At 40.1% G+C, this 27585-nt stretch overlaps 1 protein-coding gene across 2 annotated transcripts in view; it reads right to left on the reverse strand.

Annotated features, from left to right (window-relative positions):
• Nucleotides 1-27585, reverse strand: part of fgf14 (fibroblast growth factor 14) — a 458969-nt gene that overhangs the window by 153402 nt on the left and 277982 nt on the right. The window contains exon 1 of one of the 2 annotated variants that reach the window (XM_048597975.1): nucleotides 13352-13544. The exons of the other annotated variant lie outside the window; for it this stretch is intronic. Coding sequence (XP_048453932.1) covers nucleotides 13352-13544 — 193 coding nt within the window. Of the gene's footprint in view, nucleotides 1-13351; nucleotides 13545-27585 lie in introns of those variants that run through there. 2 annotated transcript variants of the gene reach the window in all.

Consider the following 27585-nt stretch of genomic DNA (forward strand, 5'->3'; position numbering starts at 1 on the left):
AACCTTTTCTGAATCAAAAGATTGTTTGAAGTTTATGACCACTGCCTTCACTATCTTCCTAGCTACTTCTTTGAAACTCCTAGAATGCAACCAAAGTCTAGGGGACTTACCAGCCTTCTGTCCCAGTCATCTCCCTCATACTTTTTCCAGAAGATTTGTAGCTTGGTTTGTGGATGAGGTTGTAGACTTGCTCGCCAAACCAGTGTGTTTGGTTGTAAATGTTTCATCACCCTGCTAGGTAACATCATCAGTGAGCCTCCAGTGAAGCGTTGGTGTTCTGTCCCGCTTGTTATTTTTATGCCTCAGTTTGTTGGGGTGTTTAGTATCACTTCCGGTTCTGTTTTGCACCGGAGGCACACTGACGATGTTATCTAGCAGGGTGATGAAACATTTGCAATTAAACCCGCTGGCTCGGCTATGTCTACAAACTCATACTTTATCTGTAGTGATAGTTATTGTATTTACTTCATCCTTAATGATCCCACCACCACCAACACCACTACCCCCAAGTGCATTATCCCTAGATTATTTAGTGTTGACAGAACTCCATTAGTGTTCTCTCCCATGAAGGGTAATGCAAACAATTTCTTGTTTCCCTATTTTTATTTCACCAGCCTCAATCTCTAAAAGGCCTATGTTCACTTTGGTTTCTCTCTTGCTTTCTATTCATTTATAGAGGGTTTTACTATCCATTTTTATAAATGAGCAAACTTTGTTTTAACTGGTACCTTATGAACCGGCACTCTTGACAAACCAGCAAAAATTATATACCTGAAATATCAGACGTTTGCTGTATTATCATGATCTCCACAATGTCCGAGTAGTCACTTGACAGTGTAAGAGGGCTGTCTGTTGGTAAGTTATTTAAAGTAAAGTTGCATTATTATTTAAGTGATTTATGCTGTAAATGAAGCAGATGTGTATATCAGAGATAGTAGGAACTGCAGATGCTGGAGAATCCGAGACAACAAGGTGCAGGGCTGGATGAACACAGCAGGCCAAGCAGCATCATAGGAGCAGAGAGGCTGACGTTTCGGGCCTAGACCCTTCATCAGAAAAGGGGGAGGGGAAGGGGGTTTTGAAATAAATAGGGAGAGAGTGGGAGGCGGATAGAAGAGGGATAGAGGAGAGGATAGGTGGAGAGGAGTTGCAGTGGGAGAGAGATCCCTTGAGGTTTGTCCGGAGGGAGGAGGGTAACTTCTTCAGGTTAGGCATCCTTAGAAGAGGCTTCGCAGTGGGGTTAAAATTGAATCAGAGATAGTAGGAACTGCAGATGCTGGAGAATCCGAGACAACAAGGTGCAGGGCTGGATGAACACAGCAGGCATCCAGCCCTGCACCTTGTTGTCTCAGATGTGTATATCCCCTGCAATGCATTTGTATTAATTAATGTGTCTTTTTACATTAATTATGTGAACCTCTTGATTAACCAGAATATTTGATCAACTGTTCCCATAGGTGCTGGTTAATAAAAAGTTTGCTATACATGCTAGTTTGCTCACATAGTTCATTTTCTCCCACTATTATTTTTGGTCAACTTTTTGCCACATTGTAGGTTTATTTTCTTTCAATTTGATTCCATCTGTAACTTCCTTGGTTAACCATGATTTGTTTACCCTCTTCCTAAAGTTCTTTTCCTCATAATTTATTTTCTTAAACATTTGCTATTGTTCCTCAATTGCCCTTTTCTTAAACTCCTTTCCCAGTCCTCTTCAAGCCAACTCTACCTTCGTCCCAATGTAATTAACTTTATTTAACTTTAGCACAGTTGTTTCTGACCCAAGTTCCCCATTCTCAAACTGCATGCTAAATCTACCATATTTTATAGTGACTGCTCTCTAGGGATCTCCTACTCTTGAGTTAATTTATTAAATCTGCCTCATTACACGTTACCAGATCCAAAACTGCTTGATCCAGTTAGATCCACAACAGATTACTCCAAGAAACTGTGTTGAATAGTATGAATTGTTCCTGTGGTTACTTTTGCCAGTGTGATGTACCCAATCTACAAGAAAATTAAAGTCACACTTGATTAGTGTATTATCTTTATTTTTACATGCCCTTATTATTTCATGATTTATTCTCTGTCCTACAGGGCAGCTACTATTAGAGGGCCTATTGATTACTACTATCAGTGTATTCTACCTTGCCTTTTTTTAACTTTTATCCATCTAAATTCTACATCTTCCAATCCTATTTTTTCGCAATCATACTTATGTCTTCTCGTACTAACAAAACTATCATACCACCCTTTCCTTCCTGACTGTCCTTTTGAAAAGTCACATACCCCTGAATATTTAGTTCCCTACTTTGGTCTCCTTGTAACTACATCTCCATAATGGCTAAAAGACAATATCAGTTAGCCTCTTACTGTGCCATTAATTTATGTATTTTCTTCCAAATACTTTGCAACTGTAAGTAAAGAATAATTCATTTTGCCTGTTGACCATCCCCCCACCCTCGCCACTTTCCATTGTATTTGTTGCTTATATTATACTTGTAAACTGTGTCTCTTCCTTCCACTCTGGTTCTTATTATCAAAACAGTTGCCCTGCAATGCTGCCAAATCCTTTTGCTTTGTAAGCCTATGTATCCGACCTGCTAAAACCTTTCCCTCTCTAATTGTTTTAAAATTCTTTCCACAGGACTTTGGTTATTCAATTTGCCAGGAAACTGAAACCAACCTAGTTAAAGTAAAGGGGTTAAAATTGTTTCAGAGATAGTAGGAACTGCAGATGCTGGAGAATCTGAGATAACAAGAACACAGCAGGCCAAGCAGCATCAGAGGAGCAGGAAGGCTAACCTGCTGTGTTCATCCAGCTCTACACCTTGTTATCTCTAGTTAAAGTAAAGCCTGTCCAACCAGAAGAGTTCCCTTCTACCCCAGTGGCAGTGCTAATGTACCAAGGACTGAAACCCATTGCTCAGAGCTTTGAGGTTAGGAGTTGGGAGGTCACATTGAGGTTGTACAGGACATTGGTGAGGCCTTTTCTGGAGCACTGTGTCTAGTTCTGGTCATCTAGTTATAGAAAGGATATTATTAAGCTGGAGAGGGTTCAGAAGAGATTTACCAGGATGTTGCCACGTATGGAAGGTTGAATTATAAAAAAAGGCTGGATAGGCTGGGACCTTTTTCACTGGAACGAGGAGGTTAAGAAGTGACCTTATAGAATTTCATAAAATAATGAGGGGTATAGATAGGGTTAATGGTGGAGGTTTTTTTTCCCAGGATGGGGGATTTCAAGATTATGGGACACATATTTAAGGAGAGAGATTTAAAAAAGTCACGAGGGGCAAATTTTTTTTACACAGAGGGTGGTTTGCATGTGGAATGAACTTCCTGATGAGGTTGTGGATATGGGCACAACTACAATGGTTAAAAGACATTTGGATAAGTACGTGAGTAGGAAAGGTTTGGAGGGATATAGGCCAACAGCTGGCAAGTGGGACTAGTTTAGTTTGAGATTATGTTCAGTAAGGTCTGGTTGGACGGAATGGTCTGTTTCTGTGCTGTATGACTCTATGACTATATCAACCTTTAAATTATATGTCTAATCTTTTTAAGCAGGCAGGCAGCACAGCCTTTCAGACTCATGCTTCCCTACCGCTATTACATTCCCATTTCACGCTCCCAGTTGAATGGTTGCCTGGACAGCGAATCCCTGTCAGGTCGCCTATCCTCTGTGGAGTCCTCACTCTCATCTACAAAGGTTACAAGAACCTTGTAAGTGTTGGATAATTACAGGGTCAGAGGCTCCTCAGGCGCTGCCCCTTGTATCCACCATACCTGTCTCATTTACAAATAAACCCTTCTGTTCTAGATCACAGACCAAGTTTGGATGACTTAATCTAAGGGATCTGACCAAAGTAACCTTTCCCCTCCCTGACACAGAAGAATGACTATAACTCGGACACCAGCTCCAAAAGTCGGATTTAAAGGTGTGTACGCAATGGTTGAAAGCTCACAGGTGGGTGCGTAACAGATGGGTATATAACAAATGTTTGTGTGTGTGTGTGAGAGGGAGAGAGAGTGGGTGTGTGTGGGTGTGTATGTGTGTGTGTATGTGTGTGTGTGTAAGAGGTGGGTAGTAAACAGCAGATGTCTAAATAGGCAGATCCATAACAGTGAGTATGTAAATATCAGGTGTCTAAGGGACATGTTTGTAATGAACAAGTGTACAACAGGCAGTTCAGTGTGTAACAGCAGTATGAAATGAATGGGCCTGTGACAAGCAAGTGTGTAACAAGTAGCTGATCTGGCACCTGTCCATTCTGTACCTCCACCAAGGTTGAATGTCGCCCATTATATGTTCAATACATTCAACTGAATCAGTGCAGGACATAAACATGAACAGAACTAAACATAACAGTAAACTTGCCATGTCTAGACCACGCAGCAAAGGAATTAAAAATAGACAAATAAAATGATGAGATGGATAACCTGGAAAATAGAGTACAGACTTACTGAAATTTTGGTGGGATCGTATATTGTCTTTAAATCATGTTTGAAATAGTGCACAGTTCTGGTCATCATATGATTAAAGGAAGATATACAAGCATTCAAGATGAAAGGGAAGGAAGATAGTGAGGTTGATTCCTGGTGAGAAGAGGCTAAGTACTGAGGTAAGGATTGAAGAAACTCAATCCCAAAAAAGAACTGTTGAAGGGAGAAATTCATTGACATGTGTGAAATATTAAATGGTTAAGATCAATAAGATACAACAAGGATAGTATTTCACAGTGAGCCAGGAGGTAATGACCAAAGAACATAAATTTAAATCAATGAAACAGATATGAGGAGAACCTTTAGTCTAAGTGATAAATCTTTGGCGAGGTTTGCCAGATAAGCTGGCGATAAAAGCACTAGGGTTATGCAAAGGACAGCTCAATGTTGTGGTGGAAGCTATTGAATTCAGGGGGATGAGCTTCAATAAACCAACGGCCTTTTCTCATGCTTGACTTTTCCAATGTTCAGAGCAAAACAAGATTAATACACATCTGAATGGTGCAGTCAGTTATAAGATGCAAGGCAACATTTCTGCAGTAAATTAGCTGGCTATTCATTAAGGACAGGATATACTCAGCTTTTATAGTTGTGAGAGGGAATAACCCATGACATTTTGCAGGGATAATTTCCTGAGTACGTGCTAACGTAGCAGAATCCGAGGTGTCGGCAGCAGCTCTTTGGAAATGATGGACTATTTGCAATTTTCTGACATGTGCTGGTTGCTTGTGAGGTTTCCTAACACTGCCACATCCTTAGAATATTATCCCATCAATGCAAACCTAATCTTGTTTCCTCGCAAATCCAAACATTGGAATGCACAGCACAACATTTGATGATATTCTGTTCTATGTTTCTCTTTTTTGTTTTAATTTGGCTTTGGGAGTGTGGTGACTGATCAATGCATTGATTTTTCTTTAAAAGTGTAATGTTTGTTTTACTCATATGTTTTAATAAAATAATCTGTTTTCTGGTCTTAAACAATTTAAAATAGTGCCTATATAAAAGTTTGAAGGCTTTAAGATTATTGGCATTTCTATCAAATAATACCAATAGGATTGAATCAAGACCAAAACCAGTGGATTTTTTGGAGATCGCACCAGGTACACTGATAATTAGATGTTTTTCTATGGTTTGCGATACTGAAACCTTCAATTTTAAATTAATTAAAGTCACATTCAACATGTGCAAAAGACTATGAAAAGAAATAAGTATGCTATATAGGAAACTAAGTGAAGTCAAATAACTCTCTCAGAAAGTGAGTTAAAACAAGGCATTTTATATTTCAGTAATAATAGTAGTAATTTGGCAAAAATAGAGATACATGATCTGGAAGTCCAGTAATAATGCAAATGGAATGATATGCAGAACATTGGCATAAAAGTGGTAAAATCTTGGATTAATTCCAAGCAAAATAGAGGGGTGTGAAGACATGTGCCCTTCTGCTGCCCCTCTTTCTGCACTAGCTCCAGCTATGAAGCAATAGAGAATGACAAAGTGCTTGTAATTTAATGGCATGTTAAAATGATGTAACCAGTTGCAAGATTGAAGTGAAGCCGATTTATTATCCCTACAACACTGAAATGATAAAAGAAAGATTTACATTTAACTAGTGCCTTTCACATCCATAGAACATCTCAAAGTGGTTTACAGCCAATTAAATATTTCTGAATTGCAGTCATTATAGTAATTTATGAAATGCAGTAGCCAATTTGCACATGGTAAACTCGCACAAATTGCAACAGATAGTTTGCTTCAGTGATGTTAATTAAGGGATAAATATTGTCTAAGATACCAGGGAGAACTCCCCCACTCTTCTTAAAAATGGTACCATGGGATCTTTATTTGCACCTACATTGACAGATCTGGCCTTGGTTTTGCCACCTCATCCAAAAGCTATACGGTACATCCATCAGTTCAGTACTCCTACACAGTACTGCTTCAGGAGTATCAGCTTTAATTTTGTACTCAAATCTTCAAATAAGACTATTTTCTGGTTGATCAATGGGACTGCTACAACAGACACTGTATTCATTATGTTGTGTTTCAGCATCCTATCTGTTTACTTGTGGGACTTAAGTATGCCAGTGACTTAATTTTAATTCTTTTTAACTTCTTGTTCTCCTGTGTTTGAATGTTGTCCATTAAAAACATTTTTAACTAACATTGCAGTATTTTTGATAAGGATCTGAAGTTATTTGAGAGGGTACTAAAATGATATATGGGAAAGCTTTCAGAGATGAGGAACCTAGTTACGTAGATAAATTTTAGATGCTGTGGCTGTACTTCTGAAGAAGAGGAAATTGATAGAGGCATTCAAAATCAAAAAGGCTTCAAACAGAATTGATAGGAATAAAATTCTTTTGTAGGCATTTTTAATTAACCTGTTCAGACATGTTATCACACACCTCTGGAACAGCTAGGACTTGAACCCCGGTCTCTCAGTCTAAGGGTAAGGACACTACTACTATACCACAAGAAATCTCAGGGAAGCACTCTTTGCATTAGTGGAATGATTGAGAACCAAAGGACATCAATTTCATGTGATTGATGAAAAACAAAAGCGACAGAGATATGAAGACAAGCTTCTTTCCACAGTGAGTAGCTAGAAACTAGAAATGTAGTGACTGAGAATGTGATGAAGACATATTCAATTGAGGCTTCAAAGAAAGAATTAAATTATGATCAGAAAATGAATGTATGCATGGCTAAAGGGTAAAGCCAAATGAGTGGCAGTAGGTGAAAGGCCCTTATAGAGAGTTGGTGCAGACATGACAGACTGAATAGCTTTCCTTTGTGCTGTAATAATCTCATAACTTTTGAGACAATATTACTAGAACATCTCAGCTACTTAACAATGTCAACTTACATTTATATAGTGCCTTTATTATCCCCAGGTGCCTCAAAAGGCATAAATACAATCACTCAAAAGGTGGCATTGATTTCAAAGGAAGAGACATTAAAACAGGTAACCACAAAGATGATTAAAGGAAGTTTTTAAAACAATTCTTTCATGGGTTGTGGAGGTCACAGGCAAAGCCAACATTTGTTGCTAATCCATAACTGACCTTGAACTGAGTGGCTTGCCCAGCCATTTCAAATCAGTTAGGAGTTAAACATATTGTTCTGGGCCTGGAGTCTCATTGTAGGCCAAGCTAGGTAAGGACAGCAGATTTCCTTCCCAGAAGAATATTTGTGAACTAGATGGATTTTTACAACTATTAGTGATAGTTTTCAATTGCTTGTAATCGCAGACGTTTATCAATTGAATTTCCATCATCTGCCATAGCAGAATTTGAAACCATGCCCCCAGAGCCTTCTGCATTATTAGTCTAGTGACATTACCACTGTCAGTCCTGAAAGTCTGGGAAGGTACAAGAAAGGCAGGCAGGATTAGAATGGGGATTCCAGAGTATAGGACGTTGACAGTAATAGGGTTTGAGGTGGTACCAGAGATTTTTTTTATTCATTCACAGGATGAGGGTGTTGCTGGCTAGGCAGCATTTATTGCCCATCCCTAATTGCCCAGAGGGAGTTAAGAGTCAACTACATTCCTGTGGGTCTGGAGTCACATGTAGGCCAGACCAGGTGAGGATGGCAGTTTCGTTCCATAAAGAGCATTAGTGAACCATACAGTAGAATAAGACTGTGGAGAGATTTGAAGGAGAATGAGAAATGAAAAATTGACATTTCATTGAAGCAGGAGTCAATGTAGGGCAGTAGGAACATGGGAAATGGGCATAAGGGGGCAGAAATGTCCAGCATTCCAACCATGCATCCAGTTCACAACCACGCACTGAAAAAATCCTCATCTCCTTTCCATTTTCTTAATCTGTGGCCTCTGACTACAACAGTTTCTGCTTCATATAATGTAATACAAGATGGTGAATTTCCATGGGGGCATTTCCCATTTGACCACTGTAATTATGGCAGAACAGCTTCAGAATTCCAGGAAACTTTCCATGCCATTTTCTCGTGTTGCCATGTTTCTTCCAAAGAGGTTGAGAGTGAAAACTTCATCAGAATTCACCCCTGGGATCCTGAGGATTGTAACAAGACACAAGGCAGTAAGGTTTAGGAGTTTGGATTTCTGAAAAACTTGGAGTGAATTTTAAATAATTTACCAATATGACGTCAATCTTGATATTGGATTTATAGATATTATTGTTTTATGAATTTTCCAGATATGATAGTGTAACGATTTTGTTGCGGGAATTGAGGCTTGGGTGAATAACTGCTTGAAGAGGACTGTTGTAGTTATTAGAGAAACTGGCTGAGAGAATTGATTCTACCACCCACATTTTAAATGACAAGGTCTGTGCAATTTCTGGTTCATTACTGTGTCTCTGCTGATTGGCCACGTTGGGTATTGTAAATCCTTCCTGTCAGTTGCTCTGATAAAGCCATTAGCACGAGCAATAAATAAAAATATCCAATTCATAAATATAAGACGATTACTAAAAAATTCAATAGGGAATTCAGGAGAAACTTCTTTACCCAAATAGTGGTGAGAATGTGGAACTCACCAGCACAAGGGAGTGGTTGCGGTGAACAGCATTGATGCATTGAAAAGTAAGCTAGATAAACACATGCAAGAGAAAAGGATGAAAGGATATATTAATAAGTTGACATAAAGTAGTGTGTAAGAAAGCTCATCAAGCCTGGACTTTTGGGCTGAATGGCCTGTTTCTGTGCTGTAAATATTGCATGATCAGTAGCCATAAATAACAAACACTGAAAGCTCTATGACTTTACTCAGCCGATCATTGAGCTTTAAGGACGAGGTAATGCTGAAGTTTGATTCCAAGTCTGAACTCACTGAAGTTAACAGGAGTGCTAACAATTGACCTTAACATTCCTGAAATAAGAAGGACAAAATCAATTGTTGCACGTCAGTTCAAATCCCACAATGAGAATTTGCATTTACTTTAAAATGTATTTGAAAATATAGAAACAGGCAGATGCCATAAAAGTGACCTTGAAACTATTGGATCATTGTTAAAAAAAGAATGAATAGGGTCACCAATGTTCTTTAGAGAGCACAATGCTCTGCCCTTACCCAGTCCAAGTCGATGTCTGACTCCATTTCCAAATCCCTGACTCGCAATTGTCCTCTGGAAAGGCTTAACATGCTGCTCAATTGTATCAAATCATTTGCTATCAGTGATCACCACCTTCCTTGTACAGTTCGGGGTACACAATAAATCTCAGCCTTACATGAGAAAGTTGAACAAATTGGTTGCCATTTTTAACATTTGTTTTTACCATGTGGAATGGGCATCACAGTGCCACATTTGAATTTCATGATGTGAATAAAAGGAACATCATGGCATGATATGACCACAGATAGTAATGCCAGGACTGTTTATTATTGGAGTTTGGTAAATCTTGTCAATATTACATCTAATTACAGAGAGCTAGCATCAACTTGTAAGTCAGTAATATAACCAACTGCTTCTGAAAGGACTGCAGCCCACAAGGGTTGATCGCAAGGGCATTACTTTCCCTCTCATGTTACTGCAAAACACCTTAAGATATTTTTTCATAACAAAGGTGCTACATAAATGAACACTGATGCTGCGTATAAATATCAGCAACAGCTCCAAGGCTGAATGACAGCCTTGAAATCGCTGTCTAATTTCTTAAAAACATTGTCATTTTCAAGTGATCAAATTGTTACATGGTTGTTGGAATGAAGAAATAATGAAGGAAATGTAATAAAGTTGAAAACCTAAAGTTATACGTGCTTGAGCACACATTTTTGCTAATTTACCAGGACATAAATTATAAAAGTATAACATAATAAATCAGGTGTTTTGAATCTCGAGAAGGTATTACATATCAAACATACAACTTGTCTGAAAAAAAAATTCAGATATCACAAATCATATTGAATAAAGTAGATTTTCCTCTAACAAGTATGAATTAATTCTAGTTCTATATATGATTTGTATAGAATTCAAAAATAACTACTTAAAGATACCACATTATATCTGAGCCGACTGCCAGCTGTTATGATCAGTCAACATACAGTGAATTCCATTCACATTACAGCCCAGTGAAATATTTAACTCTCGTACAGGAGTCTGGGTGATTAAAGGTAGCAGAATCAATTCCACAGTACATCCCTGAAACACTACAAGGCAAGTCACTCAAACAGAACAGGGAAATGATTCTAATTTGACATTCATGCCCACCATGTCTAAGCTACCCGTACAGATTTCTGGATTAACTCACGTCTTTTCACCCTTTGCCGACAAGTGCCAATGTCTGCCAATTCATTTTTTTAAAAATCCAAACGAGTTCATTCTGAGAAAACCTACTTTACTTCCGTTCTGTTTACAAATGAGGTATAAGCCCAATGTATTCCTCAATATGCATTCTTAATATAGCTAGATCTGGGTTAGGATAAATGAATTAAGTTGCAAACATATTCATATATATCTGCTTATTGTGGACGAGGAGCGATAACGTTCTTCAAAAGGAAATCACAAACTTTAAGTTTCAGGCAATGTCATTTAGCTGCAGATCTTCAATTTTAACAAAACTGCTACTTCTAACACTGATATTGACTGATATAAAACTAAGGTGTGCATTTATTATCCTTGAAATAAAGAAGAAATAGCGAATCCTCGGAATATTTTTGCGATTCAGAAATGCCTTTTTACCTTGATCTAGCAGTTCTGCCAGACTCCACCTCTGGTGCTGTTAACAAGGTTTATACCTTGTAGGTAGCAGGGACAAAGATGAGCGATAAGCTACACTTGGTCAGAAGTTTTTTTTACACTGAAAGAAATTGAACCTGGAATCACTGCCTTTCAGACAGTGGTCCCCATGCAGATACTATGTGTGATCCGCAGCATAAAGTGAATTTAAACAACCCCATTGAACGAAGAGATTATGAAGAAATCATGCACTGAGCAGGATTTGAAGCGAAGCAGAGATTTTAAATACTGGATTTTCCAAGATTAAATAGCTCAACAAAAACAAAATAGAAAAATAAAACAAGTTAAATTGCTGATAACTTTGCATATGGTTTTACGTGTAATGTGTAATCATGATTCTAATATTTGGGCTAATATTCACAACGCAGCGGGAAGCCTTTTTACTTGTTCTTTTAACTACAATTGAATTTACAAAAACTCTACCTGTTCATATTTCATTAACTTCAACCTTTACCCCTTCGCCGGATAACCATTATCCTAATCAAATGAAACGGCATGCCATTGTTGGATAACATGAACTGATTTTTTTTATTATTGTGAGATATTGTTTTATGTTTCCTCCCTGTGTAAACTACTTATTTCAACTTCTATGGGCTCCTGTTTGAGGTTTAATGTTGTATCAAGAGAGTGCACACTGCCATTAATGTTTCTTAGAAGGCAACTTCGAAAGCTAGCAAATACAGAGCTAGGAGATTGAACATGTCTACGTCGGCAGTGTCATTTTCCCGGATTAACCTGTGCCTGGATTTAAAAAGAATGTTGCTCAGATCCTCACTCTCCAGCGAGGACTGGTGTTTTTAGGTAATGATATTGAGGGGTAGACTAAAACTTGGAAAGGTTAATTGCTTATTGAAAAGGTTGCACTTATTGCACTGAGCAGTTCAATGCTCGCTCCCTGTCAGTTTGCATCTACCTTAGATTCATAGCTATTTATCCGAAACTTCGAACTTGATGCAAGCTTTGTAATTTGATTCATTGTTGTGGTCTGACCATGGAAATTGCTGACTTGGAGAAATTGTGATTTATCGGGTGCTTTGCTTTCTGTTTGGTCGTTTGTCACGTTACAGCGCCTCTTAGTCCCAGAGATTAAGAAACTAAACGGGGTGAGCTGCCACTCCAATCGGCTAACTCCAAAACCATCTTTAAGACGTTCAGAGTGGGTTCAGACGTGTTCCCAATCTGGATATGATTGTGTGTGTGTGTGTTTGTGTGTGTGTGTGTGTGCCCCGGCAGCTCAGGCACGCGTTTGCTACAACCCTGAACACCTGCAAATGTGCCATAAAGAAACCAAATTACACACAGGCTGTTGGGTTACTGGGTTGTTTGTAGCCATACAAAACAAGTTGGACTTAATAATGGAACGCACAAATCTATGTTCTACAAACGTATCTACCATTCCTGTAGATTTCTGCGCCAAAATTGCCTCTTTAGGTACATTTGGAATAAAGTTGTCCATTACATCTCACCGGCCTTTTTTTTGTTCTGTTATATCATCTGAATAATAAAAGGTTTGTCACCAGGTGAAGAAAATTGTGGGAATTCTAAATGACTAAATGTAACATTCACTGCATTTGCTGAGAATTTAGGCTATTGCGGGTTAATGATGGTCTTTGGCCCAGAAATGGGCTCTTTTTAGCTGTTTAGAGGCCGCTTTCCTTTTGACAGACAGAACCCAGCTTCAGTTTGATGGCTTGTGACAGCCAGGCTGAAAATTTTTCATCTCCCACCTGATGATTCTCTTTGACTGATAGATTCTCACGTCCCGACACAGGGAGAGGCGCCAGCAAATGAAGCAACCGGTTCAAAGATTCTGAGACACACACACGTTTCAAATAACTCCAGTATATGGAAATAGTGTCCTCAGTATTGCTCACCTATCAGCTTCAATATTTACACACCAAGTGCCTCTCTACAAATTAAACCCGGAAACATTTTCCGCGCTTTCTTTAACTGAGAAAACACATTGCAATTACTCACACCGAATTTATAATCTTCCAAGATTATAATCTTATAAACACTCGGTGTGTTTACTTTTTCTATGTTTTCCCCCCTTTTGCATCATTTTATTAGAATTTTCTCCCTTTTTCTCCCATTTTGTTTCAGAAAAGGGAAACAAAACATACCTGGTCTCCTTAGTCTCCTCTTCTTCATTCCGAAGATCCTGACTTTGGAGAAGATATCTACCAGATTCCCATTACAGATTCCTTTGTTTTTGTGAGGACTGTTAATGCGTTTGGTGACCATTGGTCTGTCCAGGTGGTGCTCCCGAGCCTGGCGCTTCTGCCGGATCAGGGAGCTCGCAATAGCCGCTGCCATGACTAAAGGTTTCGCGTTTGGAATGAGACAAGAAACAGCCCCCCGGAAAACGACGGCGATCCAGCAAACACCTCTCGGCTTCTCAAAGCATGAAGTCCTTCATGAGATGTTGGGGTGGTCGTTTGCAGTTCTTGCTGAGAATGTCACTGCCTCAGATTCGCCGTGTGTTTAGGAGTGATGAGCCAGAGGACTCTCTCAGCGTTAAGCACAGACCACTCTTCACTCCTAACACCAATCTGGCGACACTCCTATCCCTCATCAAGTCTTCCATCCTTCCCTCAAATCCCAAGACAAGGAGCAAGTCAGTCGGTCAAACCAGGAATTCGCCTCTAACCTCACGGGACAATCCTCTTGCAGTGTCGTTTCGCCGCATTCTTTTTTTTTCTGTTCTTGTGAAATTCTCGGAACTTCTTTAACTCCTCCAACGGGAAGCAGGTGAAATCTCTTAGCCCCGGTGGTTTGATTGTGTGCGGTGTGAGTGGGTTGCTGCTGCGCGTCTCCAAAGAGCAACACAGCAGCCGCCAGCACCTCTTCAGTGTCTGCCCTCTCTGTCTACACTGAGTGAGTGGCCAGGCTGAGCAACCAACCGTCACAACAAAAGAAATCCGAGCTCAGACCTTCAGCTGACGTCTGCTCCGTCAGGCAGCTGCGCACACACACAGATAGAGAGAGAGAGAGACAAAGTTTACCACATTCCCGGCCGTCAAGAGATTCACACTCAGCCTCCCAGCAGATCTTCCCCGGCTATCCTATACTCTCCTCAGTTGTCTCTGTCCAACGGGTGCGGGGTGTGTTTGTGCTGGAGAGAGACATCCAGCGAAATAGGAAAATCCCTCCAGTGAAATGGGAAAACTCCGCCAGTGCATTGGGAAAAGTCACCCAGTGAAACGGGTGGCACGGTCGCTCAGTGGTTAGTATTAGTGCCTCACGACGCCAGAGACCCAGGTTCGATTCCACTCCCGGGCGACTGGTTGTGTGCAGTGTTGTATATTCTCCCAGTGCCTGTATAGGCATCCTCCCAGCCCCCCAAGAATGGGTTGGCCATGCTTAAAATCTCCCTGGTGTCTAGGGAATGCAGGGCCTTTGAATAGGCCCGCTTTTACGCTGTATATATTCTATAATTCCAAAATGGGGGGGTTAACACCCTCAGTGAAATGAGAGGATCGGGAAAACACCAGTAGTGAAATGGATGACGAAAATTTCCACCAGTGAAAGCGGGGTTTTCCCACTGAAATGTGAAAATTGTCCAGTGAAATTTGTAATGCTCTTCCAGTGAAAGGGGGCGCCCGCAAATATCTTATTTTGAACAAGGTTTCACTCAGCAGGGAGATAGGGCTCAGCACCTTCCTCCAGGCACATACCAACACCCACCCAGTGCTCTGCACACTCGTTCCTCCGCCGGTCAGTCTATGCCCGGTTACCTCCAGTACCGGGGAAAACATGCCCAGCGCAGACGGGATGGGAAAAGACCCGCGCGAAACACTGTCCTTCTCGACAATGTGTATGTGTGTAATTGTGAAATTCACTCTCCCCCCCCGGGCACATTGATGCAATATCCATGTTCACAGTCAGTGAAGCGCAAGCGGTGGAGGAACACTGTTGGCGGAGTGCGGGCGGTGGTAGAACTGGGAGGAGGAGGGATCGGGCTAATCTTGCTATAACATTGAGCTCGGCCGAGAGCGGGGCTTTCCCCGCGAATCGGAGATTCAGCACCGCGGACAGCGACCACCGGATCTCCCCGAAGGCGCAGCCCACACCGAGCGGGGATTCCACACGCGTGAACGGTCACCCAGCCGACCCCGTCAGTTACATCCCCTGGGATGGCGAGGGAGAAGGTGACCATCAGGGTCAATGGATTTTCCCAAAACCTGTGTGATACGTGACTGCAGGAATTCCTATTTCCCTTTTGACTGCATCTCCCCTTCCTTTGATTCAATGTCTCCATCGAAAAGCCAGGGCGCTGCCACAAATCATTTAGACACACTATTTATGTGTAAAAAGGAAATTCCTACTACACGTACATCGTCGATCGGTAGCAGTGTTGGTACATTATTTTCCTTGTTTCATTGATAACTGTTAGAGGGTAATGCTCTCACAAAACCTGCGTTGCAATACTTATTTGGGTCACTTTAATAAAAGGGGTCTTTTCCAGAAAAGATGCCCGCAGCACCACCGATTTTCAGCTTCCTTCACTCAACCACCCTCCCCCCCCCCACCTCCAGAAATGGTCCCTGGTCTATCCCCAGTCGATCACAGGTTCCCCCAGCCACTCCCTCCAAACACTTCCACTCCGCTCCTGAAGAGGGTTTTCCTGCTCGAAGCTCGGCTGGAGACTCGAGGGAGCCCCCTGCCGTCTCACCCGGAACGGTACAGCGTCGAGCAATCTCATCGCCCGCCTTGGTTCGATGGTAACATTTGCAATAAAATGCGTTAGAATTCCCTCTGAGCATATTCAACGTGTACAAACAGTCATTTTAAACGTTGCAAAGGCTTAAAATTATGCAGCCCAGCTTTGTTTCTCAACACAATAATACTGTGGCAGCTGAATGCCAGAATTGGTGCCGGGCCTGAGAGCTCAGACAGGTTCCTTAGATAAAAAGAACTCCAGTCTGTCTGAATTTAAGTGATCCTAGTCAGCAACTTGCTAACAAAAACACAGCCACTAACTGTTGAGTGCCTGATCTAGAGGAGGACTTCCGTACTGAGTGGGAACGAATGGACCTTTTAACCAGTTTTCATTTCCTCTGTTCCTTATCTAGATAGCGTTCAATCTCTACGGCGCCTATTAATTGACTCAGGATGTATGAGCGCTCTCGACAGCCAATGAAGTATAGTTTTCTGGCATTTGTTCATGGGGTATGAGCACTGCTACCTTGGCCAGCATTTGCTGCCTATCTCTAATTGCCCTTCAATCAGCCTGGTGTGGTCGAGGGAATAAATAATTCATCGGGGCTACCAATCTAGCAGGTTATTTTGTCTTTAGGCTTTTTGAATGTTGCTGTAGCTACACTCATCAAAATGTGGCAAGAATATTTCACACACTTTTGGTTTTAAAGGGCTGGTTTAGTTCAGTTATTGGTCAATAGCAACTTAACTAGGCTGTTGATACTGGGAAATTCAGCGATGGTAAGGCCACTGAGAATCAAGGGGGAGACGGTATTTGTCTGGCACTTGTATGGTGCCAATGTAACTTGGCACTTACCAACCAAAGCCTGAATTTTGTCCAGGCAAAGACTGAATGGAATTGAACATTGTGCAAAAATCAGCTAACATTCCAACTTCTCACCCTTTATTGAAGGGAAGGGCATTAATGAAATGACTGGAGATAGTTGGACCTTTTTACAATTTCGCCATTTATAAGATGGCTATGCTTTGGGGCTATGCGTTTCAATTTAAGGCAAAATGTAGGGATTCACGTGACCTATTCTGGAGCTTGTCTGACAGTGGCATAGGTGGTTTAATTCTTAGATAATAAAGAGTTGAATCTTTTAACTGGGAAGAATTTTACAAAGTGTTTACACTTGAAGATAATGGCAGCAGACTGTGATTGTGAGTCTCAAAGTCCCAGAAAGGCGTTAAGATATATGTTATGCTTTAACACCCACGCTTTAAATTTTCATGATAAAAGATTGTGTCAGAACAATAGCCAATGAGTATTTCTATCTGGAACAAGATCCACGTTATCATAGAGATGGACTTTAAGATGGGAGTTTTAACATATCCCTGAAACAAAGCTAGTCTGTCAGGATCTGGGAGAAGTTCTGAAGTTCCACTTAGAGTAGGAAAGTCAAATTCATGAGAAGTTAAGACAAGACTTGTCCAACTTGCAAAAAAAGGAAGAGTCGCCATGGGAAAACTCTCACTGTGAAAGACTGCTCTAAGATTAAAAGTTGTCAGGCTGACAAAGAGAAAGAGTTAAACTATCAGCAGCTAAGGATCACTGTAACATGTTCTAGGACAACTGAATGTCTTCTTAAAAGCAAGTGTAAAATATTTATGTGAAATCTGTTCCACTTTTGTGCTAAAATAAAAAAGGAATGTTCTGTTTTGTGGTTTAAAATACAAGGTGCCTACAAGAATAATATTTAGTCAAAAGTAATCTTTCTTTTAATAGCAAATGTCTTAAAATGTGAAATTTTGTTGTGTCACTCTTTCTGCTATTAACTGGAATTTCAAATTTCTTTTTAAAAGATGCAAATCTCTTCAGAGGTCACAACAACCTGAGGAATTCCTGTAGTGATTTCCTAGGGCTGAGATAATTGCACTCCAACAATCAGATCATTCTTTCTTTCTGTTATGTATGACTCCAAACCATCATTGTAATATAGAGAAATGCCACAGCCAGTTGTGTATCTAGCAAGCTCATGCAAATTGTAATGTGGCAAATAGTAAGGTCATTTGTTTCAACAATATTGGTTGAGGAACTGGAGAGAACTCACCTGCTCTTCTCTAAAATAGTCCCATGGGATATTTTGTATCCTGCACCTCCCTTCTTAAAAGCACTTTAGCCCATGGCCTGCAATAGCTTAAGGAATGTGCTCACTACCACCTTCTCAAAGATGATTAGAGACGGATAATGAGTGTTGGCAGCAACACCCATATCCCATGAAATAATTTTAAAAGAATGTTATGGTGCATCAATGATTGTCCAGAATTAATAGTCCATCAATACAGTTCAAAGCTATTTTCCATTACATAAACATGTATCATTATTCTCTAGTTAAGTAAAGCACACAGAAAAATCAAAAGCACACATATATTTGCTGAGCTATTTTGTTTAAGAAATTTGCAAGATGAGGATTGAGACTGTATCTAATACTCATCTGTTTTCAGTTAATCAGACATGCAATTAGCCAGATTTGTATTTTTCAATTCATTACATGTGATTAGTGTGTGGTCTCAAGGCAGAAATGGGGTTGTGCACTATTTATTTTTTAAATTATTTTCTGCAGATTGAACATTAAACTCTTGGAGAAAACATAACATGCAGGTGTGAGCTGAAAAAGGCAAGTAATAGTACCAGGCAATCACCATCTCGAATTAGAGACAATCTAATAATTACCCCTTGACATTTAATGGTGTTACCATCACAGATTCGCCAACTATCAACATCCTGAGGGCTACCACTGAACAGAAATGAACTGGGCTAGTCATCTTCGTACAGTGGCTACAAAGGGGCCAGAAATACTGCAGTGAGTAACTCACCTCCCCATTTGCCAGGATGGGTGCAGCTCCAATAACAAGCTTGACATCATCCAGGACAAAGCAGCCGCTTGATTTGCACCATATTCACAAACATCCACTCCCTCCACCACCATGCTCAGTAGCAGCAGTATGTACTACCTACAACATGCTCTGCAGTAATTCACCAAAGGATAGCACCTTACAAATCCATGACCACTTTCACCTAGAAGGATGAGGGCAGCAGAAAGGGAACATCAATACCTGCAAATAACCCTTCAAGCCATTCGCCATCCTAACTTGGAAATATCTCACCGTTCCTTTACTGTCGCTGAGTCAAAATCCTGGAATTCCCTCCCTCATGGCATTGTGAATCTATCTACAGCACATGGACTGCAGTGGTTCAAGAAGGCAGATCACCATCGCCTTAAAGACAACTAGGGATGGGCAATAAATGCTGACCCAAGGGGTGACACCCACATCCTACAAGTGAATTAAAATGAAGATATCTTGCAGGAGTCTGTGGTAGAGGGGAAACTGGGTCCTCTTGTACATGAATTGTCAACTTATTATGTAGGTGAAGCAAGTGATTAGGAAGGCAATTGGAATGAAACAATTATTGCTAGAAAAATAGAATATGAAAGTAGGGAGGTTTTATAGCCATTGTACAGGGTATTAGCGAGACCATATCTGGAATGCTATGTACAGTTTTGGTTTCCTTTCTTGAAAAACAAAGGATAGAATTCTTTGGAAACAGTTCAAAGAAGGCTCACTCAACTCAATTCTGGGATGAAAGACTTATTTTATGAAAGAAATATTGGACAAGTGAGGACCATATCCATTTAAGAAAAATGAGAGATTATCTTCTCGAAACATATAAGTTCTTGAGAGCACTGGATGGTATGGATACTGAGAGGATGTTTCCTTTTGTAAGTGCATAGTTTAAGAAAAAACACAGTCTCCATTTTAAGACAGAGGCTTAAATTTCCACCAAATCAGAGATCTTCTCCACCAAGGCAAAAATTCCAGAAGTTGGGTTATTTCACGTCCCACCCATAGACCAAGCATCTGTCATTTTCACAGGGCTAGGATTGGGAATGGTCTGTAGTTTGCCAGTTTGTGTGTGTTGGGGGTTCCTGAAGCAGCTGGCCATTAAGTTGATTAGTTTCCTCCACTGAAATCAGATTGCTAACCCCCTTGAGCATGAAACCCGAAGTATTGAGATTATACAGGTAAAAACAGATCTATTTCCAGTCCATTCTTTTTGGATAGCTAGAGTACCCTTTTGGACAGGTAAGGTACCCCTTTAGGATTGATTGTGGGATACCTTTGGGGGAAGGTCGCCGGAGAGGTAAGGAGCCCTTTGGTGGAGGTAACTCAGCCTTGGAATCCTGAGAAGTAGCCATGCTTATGTTTAAAAATTACTTTCTTTAAAAAAAAGTCACTCATATAGGTATCATCGGATGGTCCCACATTTGTTATCCATCTCAAATTTCCCTGAGAATGTGGTAGTGAGCTCCTTTCATGAATCACTGAAGTCCATGGGGTGTCGGTACATCCTAGGTGCTCTTAAGAAGGGTGATTCAAGATTTGACTCATGGATATTGAGGAACAGCAATATAGTTTCAAGTCAGGATGGTGTGTAGTTTGGAGAGAAGTATGCAGAGGGTGGTGTTCCTTTGGATTAACTACCCTTTTCCTTCCAGCTGGTGGAGGTCACAGGCTTGGAAGTTCCTGTCGTTGGATGTTTGGTGAGTTACTGTAGTGTATCTTGTAGACGATACACAGTGTTACCACTCTGTATTGACAGTGAAGAAATTGAATGCTGATGATGATGGATGTGGTGCAAATTAAAAAGGTTGCTTTGTCCTAGATGGTGTCAAGATTCTTGAGTGGTGTTGGAGATGCACTCATCCAAGCAAGTGTAGCTTTTCCATCATCTGCCTGACGACTGTTTTGTAAATGGTATATCAGCATTGGGGAGATAGGAAGTGACTTACATATTTGCAGAATTCCCAACCTCTGACGACCTCTTGTAATCACAGTATTTATACATCTAGATCAGTTCAGTTTCTGGTCAATGGTAACCTCCAGGATGTTGATAATTGGGGATTCAATTATGGTAATGCCATCGAACATCAAGAGAGAATCTAATCATCTTCCCTTTATGGATATGTCAGGCACTTGTGTGGCACTATGTTACTTGCCACTTGTCATCCCACAACTGGATTTTGTCCAGGTCTTGCTGCATATTGAGATGGATTACTTTAGTACCTGAGAAGTTGAAAAAAGAACTGAGCTTTGAGCAATCAGTGGTGGACATCTCTATCTCAGACTTATGGGGGGATGATGGAATATCATTGATGAAGCAGTTGAACATGGCTGAGCCTAGGGCACCATTCTAAGGAACACCTGCAGTACTGCCCTGTGGCTGAGATGATTGACCTCTAACAAGCACATCAACCTTCCTTTGTGCTAGGTATGACTCCAAACAGCAGACAGGCTTTCCCCTGATTCCCATTGAGTCCAGTTTTCAGAGGGCTCCTTCATGACACACTTGCTCAAATGCTACCTTGACATCAAATGCAGTCATTCCCACATCACTGCTGGAGCTCAGCTCTTTTGTCCATGTTTAGACCAATGTTGTAATAAGATTGAGAAGTCAGTAACCCTGCTAGTACCCAAGCTGTACATCAGTGAACAAGGTATTGTTGAACAATTGCCACTTGATATCACTGTCAACAATCTCTACCATTACTTTACTTATGAGTAGAATAATAATTGGAACTGCCATAGCTGATAAGGAAGCTATCAAAAAATTGGCCAAAAAATGTGTGGAGTTAATATAAATCTGTACTAAGTATTTTAATGTTCTAATTGACAAAGTCAATTTCAGGAGCTATCATTTTCAGAAATAATGTGTCTATCAAGAGACATTTTGATGAACAGTTCCAACTGCTTATTGAATAGAAATATTTGGTTACATAAGGGTTTAATCACTTAAGCAAAATGATTTCATAAGGGATTAATTAAAGGAAATTCAATGTACTGAATCATTTTGAATGAAGTGGCATAATTAATAAACATATAACACTATTTTCTATCAGCATGCCTCCTGAGGCATGCCAATGATGGATAATAGGTGAGTCAGCTAGGAGCTATAAAGGGACATGGGAATTATTGGGGTCATAGTGGTATGAGGAGTTATGGGAGATGGGTAAGCAAGCATACGGTTCCAATAAATTATGGGTTGGCATGGAGAGGGAAGTGAGTGAGAGTCTGAGAACAGAAGGTTTTATGTTTTAACATTTATTTTTACATCTTTGAACACAATATTCTAAGTCCTGCCTGTCTCAGGAACAGGCAGCCTTTTCCACTCTTTCTGGTCACCTGCCCCAACTCCCAATCCAGTCTGCCCTCAGGACCAAAAACAGGAAGGGTGGCAGCAATTTGTAGAGATCAGGTTCACAAAGCCAGGATTTCTCCTGAAACGTGCACCTGACTTGGGAACAACACTCATAGACAGAGATAAAGAGAAATAGTTTCTCTCAGAGGGTTGTTATAATGCAAAATTCTCTTCCCCAGCAGATAGTGGCGGCTCAGTCTTTAAATTTATTGAAGGCTGATATAGATTGATTTTTGATCACCAAGGGAGTCAAGGATTCTGGGATTAGCCAGTAAAGTGAAGTTGAGGCAACAAGAAGATTATGCATGATTTTATTGAATAGTGGAGCAGGCTCAAAGGGTCAAAGGCCTATTCCTGCTCCTATGTCTTATGCTCCCACATTTACTAATATTGCTAATGATTTAATACTTAAATATAAATATTTTCATTCACCCAATGACTTGATGACTAATAAAGTACAAGTTTCAGGTAGATAAAATTCAATCTTGTGAGATCATGGACTGAAACAATGAATAATTATTTGACCTACAGCAATGTTTTAATATTGTAAAATTAATCATAGCAATGACAGTTCAGTTGAAAATGAATTAAAATCCGCAGAACGCTGAATTGAGAATTCTACCCTGTCCACTGCTGTTGAACAGTAGAATATCAAATCAGTCATCTACTTTGGGAAGGTTAAATGGCAGGAGGTGGGCCACCTTACTCTAGAGAATAGAAGGATGAGCAAATATCGTAAAAGGATATTAAAAGTATGAAGCTTTCCAATCAGGGGGACACATACAAGGCATTTCCAATGTGGTGGTGGGGAGGTGGGATCTAAAGGTTATAAATATTGTCCAGTCAATAGTCAAAGAAAACTTTTTACCCTGACAGTGGCAAGCACATGGAACTTGTTACCATAGGGACAGTTTGAATGAGTAATGTGGATACCTTTATGGGGAAGCTGGATAGACACATGAGGGAGAAGGGGAATACAAGAATATGTGGTTAGGGCGAGATGAACTAGGGCAGAGAAGATTCATGTGGATGACCAGAATGGATGAGTTGGACTCAATGGCTTGATTTTTTCTTAATATTCAATGTCATGGAAGATGGTAGCCCGAATGAAAAGATATTCACTACTGTCTGTGGTTGACCAATAAAGTTAGTCAAGCAGTTACTAAATCTGATGAATGATGCTTCTTGAATACCAAGGGTGCAGTTTTAAAAGAATTTCTAAGGTTTTGATTTCAGAGCAGCACAAGCGCCAATGGAGGACCAGAGTTCAGTTCCTGCTGGACTCCAGAGAGAAGCAGTGTGAGACATAGGGACAAAGCATCACACCACTTGGGTTTGATGCCATATAGACAGTGACTTCAGTACAAAGTTCTCAAAAGGTTCATTGGAGTTCACTTGGATTTTTCGAGAGTATGAATATTCTTGCCACAGCTTTCACCACAATTATAACTTACCATCCAAGAAGAAAGTCCTGTACATCTGTACGAGCAATTCTTTGAGATTGTTCCCACACTAGTGGCTCATTGTTCAATACTCTCACCTTCAAGTCTGACAGTTTAGGATTCAGGTCCCACAACAGAAATCTGAACTCAAAATTTCGAGTAACACTCTTAATGCAGTACTTGGGCAGTGTGATGCTGTTGGGAGGGCTGCCTTTTCACATAAGAGGATATGTTACTTGAGTTGCCCATCAGCACACTTAGGTTGATATAAAAAAAATCCCTTGATGCTCGGTCAAAGTAGAATAGGGCAGACCTCCTCAATGTCTTGGCCAATATTTATCCCTTTACTAACTTCATCAAAATAGATTACTTAGTCACTATTACATTGCTTTTTTTTTAAGAAGCTTTCTATGTAAACATTGGTTGCTGCGTTTCCTACATTATAACTGTGACTATACTTCATGAAGGACCTCATTGGTTGTAATTAACCACGAAATGCAACATAAAAATGCAAATCATTCTTCTTTTTACCCAGGCAGTCGACCTGTAGCCATGCTATATTAAGAAAATGCTGTTTAAAATTGGGAGTTTGAACACATTTGCAATTCCAATTTACTACACCACACAAAGTACTTTTATCTGATGTTGCTGCAAAATCAGAACATGACCTAAATAATTTCATGCTCTTGAAAATAAGGGGCATTGTCCAAGGATAAAGACTTATTCAATAATTACAGACTATCAGCACAAACACATCATTTGCAGTCAATGAACCCATCACAACTGGTAACAAGGGGTAAGAATGTTACTTTATAGAAGGGGGAGTTACATGAATTATCTGTCCAAAACTCTTGTTAGAACTTTGATGCTTTATAAGACAACAAAATAGAGAGTACTATCATTTAAAAGACAACCAGATAAGCATTAATAAGTGTACATTCTAATACAGTCTAAGATATGGTGTTCTACTTCAAAAATCATGTCGCAGCAAATTCAGAGTCTTATAATATAAAAATCCAATAAAGAAAATGAAAGGCCTTATGAAAAATTATGGTCTTAAACGGATCAATAAGTGTGCCTTGCAGGATGTTGTTTTGCATAAGAATTATGCAGCTCCCTCTTGAAATGTATTACAAATCATTATCGATCACAGTTGGATCCTTTTTTTAATACCATAGAATAAATCAGAAGCTGGTTTATACAGTTAGATGAAAATTGGACAACAGACAATCAGCAATATTGCAAATATCCACCAGTGGGCACTATGGGCACAGCAATAAATCCAGCAAGCCGAGGGGTTTTATCTGAGAACCTTGCAGATTGCAAACACAGATCAAACTGTGATATGCATTAAGATTGTGTTGTCAGCAGCTTGCTGTTGCATTCTTAACTATTCCAGAAGACGGCTGTGCAATGGACTTATTCTGAACCATTTGCATCGACAGTACATTCCAATAAGCAATAGATGCGGGAATTTACATTCACAAATGTTTTGAAGCTTGCACAGGATGTTGAGCATGTTGTTAGAAAAGGTGTACAGATCTTTGGCTTCATGAACAAAGGCAGAGAGTACAAAAGCAAGGATAATACTCTAATCCTTTATAAATTAACAGGCCTCAGCTGATGTATTGTGTTCAGCTATAAACAACTTACTTTAGGAAGAATGTCAAGGCCTTGGAGAGGGTATAGAGAAGATTTATCAAAATGGTACCAAGGATGAGAGATGTCAGTTATATACAGAGACTGGAGCAACTGACATTCTTCTCCTTAAAGCAGAGAAGGTCAAAGGGACGTTAAAAAGGCATCCAATATGATGAAGGAGGAACTGTTTCCACTGTAACCAGGAGATACAGATTTACTGTAATTGGCAAAAGAACCAGAGGGAGTGATAAAGATGTCTGTTCTATGTGCTGACTTATCATGATCTTGAATGCATTGCCTGAAAGGGCAGTGGAAGCAGATGCAATTATAACTTTCAAAATATGAACGAATATTTGAAGCTGAGACAATTGCAGGACTATGAAGAAAGAAAAGGGAAAAAGCAGGACTAATACAATATGATGGACTGAATGATCTCCTTCTGTGTTTTATTTTATCTGATACGTATTTACAACTTACCAACAGTTTGTGTGTTTGTGTGAGAACGAGAGAGAGAGAGAGAGAGAAAGAGAGAGAGAGGTGGGGGAGGTGGGGTGTGTGGTGGTGGGTGGTCAGTTAACTTACTTACCTGGATGACGAGACTGTGTGGATAATAATAAAGCCAACGGCGTGCACTCATCAGTGGAGGCCTATCTCCTAATCTTACCTCATCCTCTTGGAATGGTTACCCTCCAGCTAAGCATAATCAATTGTCTCTGTCTTAATGGTGAAAGATGCTTCTGTCCCTGGGCAGACTTTGGCTCCTTATCAACACTTGCTTCTGGGTGCAGAACTTGAACATTGATGAAAAGACAGGCGTGTTACTGAAAGTTCTGACTTTTAATCATCAGAACAAAAGCCAAAATCTCAAATTTCAAAATACCACAACAATTTAAACAACAGTAGAAAAGTCTGCGTGTTGATTTATTGACAAGTTGATTCCAACTAGCCAAGGCATTGCCATGAAGAAAGCTCCTGGGTAATTCAAAAAGGTGTGAACATTATTTTTTGTTTGCAAAGAATGAGTCCCTGCCTGTGAATGTAAGTCACTTTAAGGAAGTGGTAATGAACCAAGTTAAAAGCTCAACTAATTATTTAAACACAGTTGTTACAGTAGTTATGAGCACACTTAGATACATTCAATAGTGTTTCCCAGTCTCAGAATTACATGTAACAGTGGATATAGTGTTTTTCGATTTTGCAAGCATTGGATGGTGGAATATGGTCAGTCTATACTGAAAACCATTTATCACTTCCTTGAAAGCATTTATTGCCTCTGGTTCATAACTTACTCTGATCATCCAGGATCCCTACTATTAACCAAGGAACAAGGTCAGGGTGATGGAAGATAGCAAGAACTGCAGATACTGGAGTCAGAGTCAATACGGAGCAACACAGCAGGTCAGGCAGCATCAGAGGAGCAGGAAAGCCGACATTTCGGGTTTACATCCTTCATCAGGGCAGGGTGATAGGAAATGAGTGAAGGAATCAAAGATTATTACCCAACAACAGAAAGCCAGATACTGCATGGAAGATAATTCATAAAAGTCTTAGCTTAAATGTTTTATTTATTTATACTTCAGAGTTATCATTGTGTGTACTCTGTCATAAAGCAGGCTCTTCGCTCATTGCCTATTGACACCAAACTGCTCTTAATAGTTATTTGTCATTGCATTCCACTTTCAGGGGCAAGGTAAGAATGAGGATTCAAAGTGTATCTCTACCAGGATTGCAGTGAACCTGCTCTGTGGATGTTATTTTCAATGACTCACTAATAGTCAAGTGAACTGAACCAACTAGGCCACTCACAGAGCCTTCATTACAAATAAACATTGCATTTCATAATTATAGGACATCGTAATGCTCTTCATAGGCAATGACATATTTTTGAACTATAGTCGCGGTTGCAATATAGGAAATGCTACAGCCAATTTGCACATAGCATGCACTCACACACAGCAATGTGAAAATAACCAGAAAATCAGTTTTCAACTGACAGCGATTGTGGATAGGGTCAGGTTCAGAGATCTCCACCTCAGTCCAGCAGCCACTTATGAGACCATACTTGGAGAATTGTGTGCACTTTTGGTCTCCTTGCCTGAGGAAGGATGTTCTTGCCATGGAGGAAGTGAAATAAAGATTTACCAGACTGATTCCTGGGATGGCGTGACAATATGAAAACACACTGGCTCAGTTAGGAGTATATTCACTAGAGTTTGGAAGAATGAGGAGTGTTCTCATAGGAATCTATAAAATTCTAACAAGACAAGACAGGTTAAACACAGGATGTCCCTGATCAACAGGGAGTTCAGAACCAAGGGCCACAGTCTAAGCCAATGGGATAGCCCATTTAGCATTGAGATAAGGAGAAATT

This window comes from Rhincodon typus, chromosome 6, assembly GCF_021869965.1.
Source record: "Rhincodon typus isolate 14 chromosome 6, sRhiTyp1.1, whole genome shotgun sequence".
NCBI lineage: Eukaryota > Metazoa > Chordata > Chondrichthyes > Orectolobiformes > Rhincodontidae > Rhincodon > Rhincodon typus.